Here is a 12,137-nt window from a genome sequence, read left to right on the forward strand (position 1 = left end):
GGGACTTTGTAATTTTTAGGTAAAAGAGCTGTTTAACTTAGGGTCTTTTAAGGGCTATTGGTAGTTTGTTAGGTTAGTGGGTGTTTTTATTTTGGGAGGGCTTTTTTGTTTTTGCAGGGGTATTAGATTAGGTGTAATTTTTATTATTTTGGATAATTTTGTTTATTATTTTTTGTGATCTTAGAGTTTTTTATTTTTTGTAATTTTAGAATTTTTATTTTTTTGCAATGTAATTTTTTTTTTTTTCAGTGTTAGGATTTTTTTAATTTGTAATTTAGGCTTTTTTATTTTTCGTTAATTTTATTGTTTTAAAATAGTAATGTTAGGTTACTTTATAGTTTAAACTTATTTTTTTTTTTATTTCACAGGTACGTTTTTATTTATTTAAAGATAGTTATATTGTAAATTTAATTTAAAATTAGGGGGGTATTAGGTTTAGGGTTTAATAGTTTAATTTAGTGTGTTGCGATGTGGGGGGCCGGCGGTTTAGAGGTTAATAAATTTAATTTAGTAGTTGCGATGTGGGGGCCGGCGGGTTAAAGGGTTAATAGGTTTATTATAGTAGTTGCTATGTAGGGGGCCGACGGTTTTGGGGTTAATATGTTTATTATAGTAGTTGCGATGTGAGGGGCCGGCGGTTTAGGGGTTAATAGATTTATTATAGTAGTTGCAATGTGGGGGGCCAGCGGTTTAGGGGTTAATAGGTTTATTATAGTAGCTGCGATGTGGGGGTGGCAGGTTAGGGGTTAATCATTTTATTTAGTGTCAGTGATGTCGGGGAGCGGCAGATTAGGAGTGTTTAGACTAGGGGTTTGTGTTAGGTTTTAACATAACTTTCTTTTCACCATAGACATCAATGGGGTTGTGTTACGGCGATCGTAGGTGTTTGGGGGAAAGCATGCACGAGCACGTTAAAGTTAATCCTTGGATTTTGTGCGGTATAGAGCTTAATGCACTATACTGCACAACAAAAGAAGGTTTTGGCTTAACTTGTAATGGCAGCACCATGGAAAGTGTGATAATGCAATTTTTTTGTGTTATTTACGTACCCGGTATAGCACAAAACTTGTAATCTTGGTGAAAGTTGGGTGATTTATTTTTGTTTTGTTTTGTCTTCTAAGCTATTCTAATAAATTAGAAGGATAACCTTTTACTAAAGCTGATGAAATTAATTAAATGTTATAAAAGGAAAATCTTATTAAATAATTGAAAAACGTAATGAAACAAATTTCTCCAAATTTCCAAGTGGGGTGTTAAATGTATTTTCACAGCCCTTTATGGAAGCAAAATGCAAAGACCAACATGAAATATGACATCAACTTAATTTAATATTGATGACGGATGCCTGAATGCATTTTTTCATTTAACCAATAATATAAATGGCATGTGCACAATTAACTTTTTCGTATCAATTTGAGTATGTTTATTTTTACATCTTTTCAAACACATCATAAAATATTATATTTTATTTTTACACCTGTTTCAAAGTTTCAAAGTATGATTTGAACTATGGTTTTATTTTTGTTTTATAAAACAAGAACATTATTGTGTTTATTAACATGAACAAAACAGCCAAGCAAACAGGCAAACTATGCTGCTACAAATTAGCGGCTAAATTACGAGTTTTTCATTATGAGTGAAAAAGCAGCGTTATGTGTCTTAACGCTGCTTTTTCACTACCACTGCTATTACAAGTCTTTTTGGCTATAACGCAAATTAACTAACACAGCTTTTAAAAAGTCATTTTTCATAGCGCCGGTATTACGAGTTTTGCCTGGGAGGCCAAAAAGTGAGCGGTACAGCCCATACCATCAAGGTTCGTAACGCAATCTAAAGTCAGTAGTTATGAGTTTTGTGCTACAAAGCTGTAGCATAAAACTCATAACTAAAGTGTTAAAAAGTACACTAACACCCATAAACTACCTATTAACCCCTAAACCAAGGCCCTCCCGCATCGCAAACACTACAATAAAATTATTAACCCCTAATCTGCCTCTCCGGACATCGCCGCCACTAGAATAAACATATTAGCGCTGCAGAATCTGTTGACGCTCTACAAATAACCGATAATAATAATAATAATTAACCCCTTAACCTAACCCTAAGTCTAACCCTAACACCCCCTAACTTTAATATAATTAAAGTAAATCTAAATAAATATTACAATTATTACCTAAATAATTCCTATTTAAAAATAAATACTAACCTATAAAATAAACCCTAAGCTAGCTACAATATAACTAATAGTTACATTGTAGCTATCTTAGGTGCTATTTTTATTTAACAGTTAAGTTTGTATTTATTTTAACTAGGTAGAATAGTTATTAAATAGTTATTAACTATTTACTAACTACCTAGCTAAAATAAATACAAATTTACCTGTAAAATAAAACCTAAACTGCCCTACACTAGCACCTAACATTAGAATAAAATTAACTAAAGTACATTAATACAATTAACTAATTTAGAAAAAAAAAAAAAAAAACTTAATTACAGAAAATAAAAAAGAAAATAACAAATTTTTAAGACAAAAAGACAAAAAGCGCACCTCGATTCAAGTGGATTTATTGGACAAATGACAAACAAATACAAACTGGGTAAGTAATACACTCACCAGATGCTTGGCATCAATATGCACGTAAAACTTAAAGATGATCTTGCAGGGGGATCTTGAAATCCAAATATTAAAAATGAGTTGATAAAATGTGAAGATGAAGTGCACTGAATCTGAGCAATGAAAGAACTGTGCCGCTCATAACGGGTTAAACATCTTAACCCTTCCAATGACTAATATGTTACTATCCCTGTGAAAAGGAGGTTTTTTTCACATATTTACCAATCATTTTTCGAACTGTGTTACTTCTGTCATTGTATGGTTATACAGGACATTTTCACTCTGTTTATTTGTACTTATAAGTCAATGGTCTGCCTTGGGGCCCGTGGAACCAGTAATACCACAATATTTTGTAAGTTAGGAATCTGAGTTTGAACACAGGAGGTCTCTCATACACTATTATTGTGTAACATCTTTATAGAAGGGTTTTAGCGCAGAGAGTTTTTTTTGTTGTTTGTTTAACAAATGTTTAAACTAATTACACCTAATCGAATAGCCCTATCAAAATAAAAAGCCCCCCAAAATAAAAAAACCCTATCCTACACTAAACTGCCAATAGCCCTTAAAAGGGCCTTTTGCAGGGCATTGCCCCAAATAAATCAGCTCTTTTACCTGTAAAAAAATAATACAAACACCCCCAAAAGTAAAACCCACCACCCACACAACCAACCCCCCCAAATAAAATCCTATCTAAAAATACAAAGCTCCCTATTGCCCTGAAAAGGGCATTTGGATGGGCATTGCCCTTAAAAGGGCATTTAGCTCTTTTTCAGCCCAAACCCTAAGCTAAAAATAAAACCCACCCAATAAACTCTTAAAAACCTAACACTAACCCCAGAAGATTCACTTACAGTTTTTGAAGACCGGACATCCATCCTCAATGAAGCCAGGAGAAGTCTTCATCCAAGCGGGCAGAAGTGAACGTATTAGGAAATAAAGGAGATGGTTTTATTTATAGGATAAAGCAATGTAGAGATATGCAATTAGATAAGACAAAGTCTATAAGTTGTAGTATTAGTCAGGAATACAGTTCTTTGTAATAACAGGCAGGAATGCAGGGCTTTGTAATAACAAACAGGATACTTGCATATGCTGTAGAAGTGGAACTGTGTAATAACAGACAGGAATGCAGCGCTTTGTAATAACAAACAGGATATTTGCATATGCTGTAGACTGGAACTGTGTAAAAACACTCAGGAATGCAGGGCTTTGTAATAACAAACAGAATACTTGCATACGCTATAGACTGGAACTGTGTAATAACACGCAGGAATGTAGGGCTTTGTAATAACAAACAGGATAATTGCATATGCTGTAGAACTGGTACTTTAAGGAAAATTGCATAAACTGCAAACTGGTACTTTGTAGAAACAAACAGGAAAACTTGCATAGACTGCAATTTGGAACTTTGTTGAAACAAACAGGAGACTTGCATAGACTGCAAATTGGAACTTTGTGGTATCAGGTAACAAGCAAACAAACTAGCAGGCTGCAAAAAATAAAAGTAAGAAAGGGGAGGAGTTTTCCTCTAAAACCTTTTCAGCTTGTTACAATGTTTAAAGTCTTCACACTGTGTTTTCACAAGACCGGTGCTTTATAAAGAAATGTGGTGCTGCTAGTTATTGAGAGGAAAATAAGTCTTGAGAGAATTAGAGATTCAGAGCACAATACCTTGATACAAATAAACGTTTTTGAAGTTGCAGTTTGTAGCTTTCAGGATGTTATAAGCAATAGTTGGAAATCAACAGCAACTTAGTAGCAAGTCTCTGAAGTTGAATTTTCTAGTTGGAGCAATACCTGAGTCAGTCTTTAGGAAATAGAGTTTTAGGCAAGATCAATTGCCAGGAAATCAGTCCAAAAATGAAACACAGTGCCAAGGGATTATCCAGAAGTGTAGTCAGTAATTGTAGCAGAAATCAGGAACCAGGAAATCCAACAAATCTGTATTGTCACACAGGAAACAGGAGCAGAGAGTCTTTCAGAGTATAACTCTTAATGTCAAAGCTCAGAATTGCAAACAAACCTCCCAGATAAAGCAGGATGCTGATTAAATGATTTGTTTCAGCTGGTAAGCAAGTGGAGCCAGAGAGCCAAAGTTGCAGCAAACAGAAAAACACAAAATTATTTTCCTGATGATCAAGCCATCTGGTGGCATAGTGGTAAAACAACAGGCTGGGAAAGAACAGCAGCAGAAATAGAGACAGGTCCCAGGTTCAATTCCAGGCTGAACCATGACAGTACCCCCTCCTCAAGGATGACCTCTGGATGGACTTGGCATTCTCATAACTCCAAATCTTTGATGTGTACCAAAGTGCCATCAGAGGCATATGCACAATCAGAGGGTATTATCTTTTTTTAAGGGCTCTTCAGGAGAGAATTCTGGGGACTGGAATTAGTATAGAGGGCCCCAACAGGACTGATCTTTGGTTTCAGAGAGCCAAAGAGCCAAAGTTGCAGCAAACAGAAAAACACAAAATTATTTTCCTGATGATCAAGCCATCTGGTGGCATAGTGGTAAAACAATAGGCTTGGAAAGAACAGCAGCAGAAATAGAGACAGGTCCCAGGTTCAATTCCAGGCTGAACGTTGACAGAAGCATCCTCTTCTTTCCACGGGAACAACCAATAGAATTTGAGCTCAATCCTATTGGCTGATTGCAGCAGCCAATAGGATTTTTTCACCTTTAATTCCAATTGGCTGATAGAATTCTATCAGCCAATCAGAATTCAAGGGATGCCATCTTGGATGACGTCCCTTAAAGGAACCTTCATTCTTCAGTCACCATGGAAAGAAGAGAATGCTCCGCGCCGGATGTCTTGAAGATGGAGCAGCTCCGCGTCGGATGGATGAAGCTAGAAGATGCCGTCTGGATGAAGACTTCTGCCCGTCTGGAGGAACACTTCTGCCCGCTTGGATGAAGACTTCTCCCAGCTTCGTGGATGTCCAGTCTTCAAAAACTGTAAGTGGATCTTCGGGGGTTAGTGTTAGGTTTTTTAAGGGTTTATTGGGTGGGTTTTATTTTTAGCTTAGGGTTTGGGCTGAAAAAGATCTAAATGCCCTTTTAAGGGCAATGCCCATCCAAATTCCCTTTTCAGGACAATGGGGAGCTTAGGTTTTTTAGATAGGATTTTATTGGGGGGGATGGTTGCGTGGGTGGTGGGTTATACTGTTGGGGGGTGTTTGTATTATTTTTTACAGGTAAAAGATCCCCACAAAAGGCCCTTTTAAGGGCTATTGGCAGTTTTGTGTAGGCTATGTTTTTTTTATTTTGAGGGGCTTTTTTATTTTGATAGGGCTATTAGATTAGGTATAATTAGTTTAACAATTTGATAATTTCTTTTTTATTTTCTGTAATTTAGTGTTTTTTATTTTTTGTAATTTAGTTAATTGTATTTAATTAATGTACTTTAGTTAATTGTAATGTTAGGTGTTAGTGTAGGGCAGGTTAGGTTTTATTTTACAGGTAAATTTGTATTTATTTTAGCTAGGTAGTTAGTAAATAGTTAATAACTATTTACTAACTAGTCTACCTAGTTAAAATAAATACAAATTTAACTGTGAAAAAAAAATAAAACCTAAGATAGCTACAATGTAACTATTAGTTATAATGTAGCTAGTTTAGGGTTTATTTTATAGTTAAGTGTTTAGTTTTAAATAGGAATTATTTAGGTAATAATTGTAATATTTATTTAGATGTATTTTAATTATATTAAAGTTAAGGAATGTTAGGGTTAGACTTAGGGCTAGGTTTAGGGGTTAATATGTTTATTATAGTGGTGGCGATGTCAGGAGCGGCAGATTAGGGGTTAATAAGTGTAATGTAGGTGGCGGCGATGTCGGGGTCGGCAGATTAAGGGTGTTTAGACATGGTTTTTATGTTAGGGTGTAAACAACTTTTTCTTTCCCCATAGGAATCAATGAGGCTGCATTACAGAGCTTTACATTGCTTTTTTGTAGGTGTTAGGCTTTTTTTTAGCCGGCTCTCCCCATTGATGTCTATGGGTAAATCGTGCACAAGCACGTAAAACCAGCTCTCAGCAGCGCTGGTATTGGTGTGTGCTCTGGTGCGGTATGGAGCTTAACGCAACCATATTTCCAACTAACGCAGGCTTTTTATAAACCTGTAATAGCAGCACAAGAGAAAAATGAGCAGTGCAATAACATGCAAGTTATTACCTCACCGCTCATAACGCAAAACTCGTAATCTAGCCGTAGGTTTTTAAGAGGACAGGGCTGATGAATTTGAAATGTATTTATAAATGCTGCATAAACAGCTGCAGTTTTCTGAAGCATTGTGATACCTCTGTGAAATATGTTTCCAATGCAAGGTGCATTTGAAAACCTTGTGATTAGTGGGTTGTCTCAGGGTTTCCAAATGGATTTAAATGGCTTTTCATTTGAAAGACCAATTAAAAGCTATTTGAGGCATTTTTCACAGGAATTCTGATGGATTGGAATGTCCTATATTTCTGTGACAGACCCTTCTGTCAGTACTGAAAGAGTTAACTTTGTTCAGCTTGAAGAAGCTATTTTCTAAAAGACAGGTTTGCTGGCATCAGCTATTGTGTGCTATAATTACGTTTAAGTGATAAACATTCCCATTGTTTAATCACATCTAGAGAGCAGACGCCTAGTGATAAGAAAGGATTAAGTGTGTCTTGTGTTTAACTTGTTTATCTGCTGAAGTAATGTAATTCTATTGTGGCCTGTCAAAGGGCGTTGTCCCTCTTTCTAATGTACAATATTCTTTCAACCCCCCATCTGGGGTCAGACCTGCATTTATACTGGGCACATGGCCCTCAATAAAGTACACTCTGTTTTTTACACTCAATGTTTGAGGGGGGAACTGGTTGGGGTTGAGAATTGCTGATTCCCTATTCAGGACATTGTTCATCTGGTATTAACCCTTGGTATCCTGTTGGTACCGTAACAATTTCCTTTTAGATTTTATGGCAATCTTGCTTTTCAAATTGTGCTTGTTAGACAACCTCTAGAGAGACTGGAGTGCCTCCATCATACTAAAGTATGGGTACATTTATCTGCACCTGAAACATTGGTCACAGCAAAGGAAACCTGGCTGGAACATGGATTCCTGAACTGCTCTTGGTTTGCAAAGCCTTGTCAATTGTGTTAACAGAATGAGAGTGCTGACTGGTTCTAAAACATTTCTTACAATGCAGTGCTTATGTATGCTATCAGTTTAATATTTCAGATTCTTAAACTAGAGTACTTAGTTTTGATATTTGTTGGTTATTTTATATACAACCTGCATAGGTAATTGATATCTATATTTAATGTATGATATTTACAAAGCAGTTACATAACTCAATATTTATTTTATCTTCATCTCATTATAATACTTTTTATACTATAATATTTTACCTTAGAAGCATTTAACTTGTGTTATTGCAAAATCCTATATTTCATATTATTGTCATTTTATTCTATATCATTTCTAATGTAATAAGTGTAAGGGGCTGAAACGTACCTGTACCCAAGGTCCTGAGGAATGCCGCAGGCCTCTGGTGTTTTCATTCTTCCTTGGCTTATTCAGTTTTGCACTGCCCATGAAAACGCAAATGCTCTTAAAGGAGCAGTACGGAGTTAATTTCATGTGTCAATGGGTACAAATACTACCAGCACTTCCTTTGACAAGGAGCACACTTGCAAGAGCCACCTGAGCCATTATCTGAGCCTGCACCCATGCCTGTACCTGTACCCATGTCTGTACCTGTACCTTTGTCTGTACCTGTACCCATGTCTGTACCTGTACCTTTGTCTGTACCTGTACCCATGACTATACCTGTACCCATGACTGTACCTGTACCCGTGTCTGTACCTGTATCCATGACTATACCTGTACCCATGACTGTACCTGCGCCCATGCCTGTACCTGTACCCATGTCTGTACCTGTACCCGTAACTGTGCCTATAGCAATAACCGTGTACTTGTACCCTTATCTGTACCTGTACCGTGTCTATATCTGTACCCATGTCTGTACCTGTACCCGTGACTGTACCTGTACTCATGCCTGTACATGTACCCATGTCTGTACCTGTACCATGTCTGTACCTGTACCATGTCTGTACCTGTACCCATGTCTGTACCTGTACACGTGTCTGTAACTATACCCGTGTCTGTACCTGTACCAGTGTCTGTACCTGTACCCATGACTGTACCTGTACTCTGGCCTGTACCTGTACCCGTGTCTGTATCTGTACCGTGTCTGTATCTGTACCGTGTCTGTACCTGTACCCATGTCTGTACCTGTACCCACGCTTGTGCCTGTACCCATGTCTGTACCAGTATACGTGTCTGTACCTGCACCCGTGACTGTACCTGTACCCATGTCTGTACCTGTACCCGTAACTGTGCCTATAGCAATAACCGTGTACTTGTACCCTTATCTGTACCTGTACCGTGTCTATATCTGTACCCATGTCTGTACCTGTACCCGTGACTGTACCTGTACTCATGCCTGTACATGTACCCATGTCTGTACCTGTACCATGTCTGTACCTGTACCATGTCTGTACCTGTACCCATGTCTGTACCTGTACACGTGTCTGTAACTATACCCGTGTCTGTACCTGTACCAGTGTCTGTACCTGTACCCATGACTGTAAATGTACTCTGGCCTGTACCTGTACCCGTGTCTGTATCTGTACCGTGTCTGTATCTGTACCGTGTCTGTACCTGTACCCATGTCTGTACCTGTACCCACGCTTGTGCCTGTACCCATGTCTGTACCAGTATACGTGTCTGTACCTGCACCCGTGACTGTACCTGTACCCGTAACTGTGCCTATAGCAATAACCGTGTACTTGTACCCTTATCTGTACCTGTACCGTGTCTATATCTGTACCCATGTCTGTTCCTGTACCCGTGACTGTACCTGTACTCATGCCTGTACATGTACCCATGTCTGTACCTGTACCAATGTCTGTACCTGTACCCACACTTGTGCCTGTACCCCCGCCTCTACCTATTTCCATGTCTGTACCTGTACCCGTGCCTGTAAGTGTACCAGTGACTGTACCTGTACCCATGTCTGTACCTGTACCCATGACTGTACCTGTACCCATGACTGTACCTATACCTATGTCTGTACCTGTACCCGTGTCTTTAACTATAACCGTGTCTGTACCTGTACCCGTGTCTGTATCTGTACCCGTGACTGTACCTGTACTCTGGCCTGTACCTGTACCCGTGTCTGTACCTGCACCCGTGCCTGTACCTGTACCCATGTCTGTACCTGTACCCTTAACTGTGCCTATAGCAATAACCGTGCCTGTACTTGTACCTTTATCAGTACCTGTACCGTGTCTATATCTGTACCCATGTCTGTACCTGTACCCGTGACTGTACCTGTATTCATGCCTGTACATATACCCATGTCTGTACCTGTACCATGCCTGTACCTGTACCAATGTCTGTACCTGTACCCACGCTTGTGCCTGTACCCATGTCTGTACCTGTATCCATGACTATACCTGTACCCATGACTGTACCTGCACCCATGCCTGTACCTGTACCCATGTCTGTACCTGTACCCATGTCTGTACCTGTACCCATGACTATACCTGTACCCATGACTGTACCTGTACCCGTGTCTGTATCTGTACCGTGTCTGTACCTGTACCCATGCCTGTACCTGTACCCACGCTTGTGCCTGTACCCATGTCTGTACCAGTATACGTGTCTGTACCTGTACCCGTGACTCTACCGGTACCCATGTCTGTACCTGTACCTGTGACTGTAGCTGTACTCCTGCCTGTACCTGCACCCGTGACTGTACCTGTAACCATGTCTGTACCTGTACCGGTAACTGTGCCTATAGCAATACCTGTGCCTGTACTTGTACCCTTATCTGTACCTGTACCATGTCTATATCTGTACCCATGTCTGTACCTGTACCCGTGACTGTACCTGTACTCATGCCTGTACATGTACCCATGTCTGTACCTGTACCCGTGACTGTACCGGTACCCATGTCTGTACCTGTGACTGTAGCTGTACTCCTGCCTGTACCTGCACCCGTGCCTGTACCTGTACCCATACCCATGTCTGTACCTGTACCCTTAACTGTGCCTATAGCAATACCTGTGCCTGTACTTGTACCCTTATCTGTACCTGTACCATGTCTATATCTGTACCCATGTCTGTACCTGTACCCGTGACTGTACCTGTATTCATGCCTGTACATGTACCCATGTCTGTACCTGTACCATGTCTGTACCTGTACCAATGTCTGTACCTGTACCCACTCTTGTGCCTGTATCCCCGCCTCTACCCATTTCCATGTCTGTACCTGTACCCATGTTGGTACCTGTACCCATGACTGTACCTGTACCCGTGACTGTACCTGTACCCGTGTCTGTAACTATACACATGTCTGTACCTGTACCCGTGTCTATACATGTACCCGTGACTGTACCTGTACCCGTGACTGTACCTGTACCTGTACCCGTGTCTGTATCTGTACCGTGTTTGTACATGTACCCATGTCTGTACCTGTACCCACGCTTGTGCCTGTACCCCTGAATGTATCTGTACCAATGACTGTACCTGTACCCACGCTTGTGTCTGTACCCCTGCCTGTACCTGTTCCTGTAAGTGCACCAGTGACTGTACCTGTACCCATGTCTGTACCTGTACCCATGACTGTACCTGTACCCGTGACTGTACCTGTACCCATGTCTGTAACTATACACATGTCTGTACCTGTACCCATGTCTGTACATACACCCGTGACTGTACCTGTACCCGTGACTGTACCTGTACACGTGTCTGTATCTGTACCGTGTTTGTACCTGTACCCATGTCTGTACCTGTACCCACGCTTGTGCCTGTACCCATGTCTGTACCAGTATACGTGTCTGTAGCTGTACCCGTGACTGTACCGGTACCCATGTCTGCACCCGTGCCTGTACCTGTACCCATGTCTGTACCTGTACCCGTAACTGTGCCTAAAGCAATACCCGTGCCTGTACTTGTACCCTTATCTGTACCTGTACCCATGTCTGTACCTGTACCCGTGTCTGTAACTATACCCGTGACTGTGCCTGTACCCGTGTCTGTACCTGCACCCATGTCTGTACCGGCACCCATGTCTGTACCTGTACCCGTGTCTGTACCTTTACCCATGCCTGTACCTGTACTCATGCCTGTACCTGTACCGTGTCTATATCTGTACCCATGTCTGTACCTGTACCCATGATTGTACCTGTACTCATGCCTGTACATGTACCCATGTCTGTACCTGTACCCGTGTCTGTACCTGTACCAACGTCTGTACCTGTACCCACGCTTGTGCCTGTACCCATGCCTGTACCTGTACCCATGTCTGTACCTGTACCCATGTCTGTAACTATACCCGTGACTGTGCCTGTACCCGTGTCTGTACCTGCACCCATGTCTGTACCTGCACCCATGTCTGTACCTGTACCCGTGTCTGTACCTTTACCCATGCCTGTACCTGTACTCATGCCTGTACCTCTACCGTGTCTATATCTGTACCCA

At 40.3% G+C, this 12,137-nt stretch overlaps 1 protein-coding gene across 1 annotated transcript; it reads right to left on the reverse strand.

The window, feature by feature from the left end:
• Positions 1-11,321: 11,321 nt before the first annotated feature.
• Positions 11,322-11,762, reverse strand: LOC128657531 (putative per-hexamer repeat protein 5). Its single transcript, XM_053711904.1, has one exon. It carries the CDS (start codon positions 11,760-11,762, stop codon positions 11,322-11,324), a length of 441 nt encoding a protein of 146 aa, XP_053567879.1.
• Between the last annotated feature and the right edge of the window lie 375 nt (positions 11,763-12,137).

The sequence above is a fragment of the Bombina bombina genome, chromosome 4 (genome assembly GCF_027579735.1).
Source record: "Bombina bombina isolate aBomBom1 chromosome 4, aBomBom1.pri, whole genome shotgun sequence".
In the NCBI taxonomy this organism is placed as follows: Eukaryota; Metazoa; Chordata; class Amphibia; order Anura; family Bombinatoridae; genus Bombina; species Bombina bombina.

What these genes read in the sequence shown, in the direction of transcription:
- LOC128657531 (XM_053711904.1), bottom strand. Translation starts at nt 11,762, where the DNA reads ATGGGTAAAGGTACAGACACGGGTACAGGTACAGACATGGGTGCCGGT.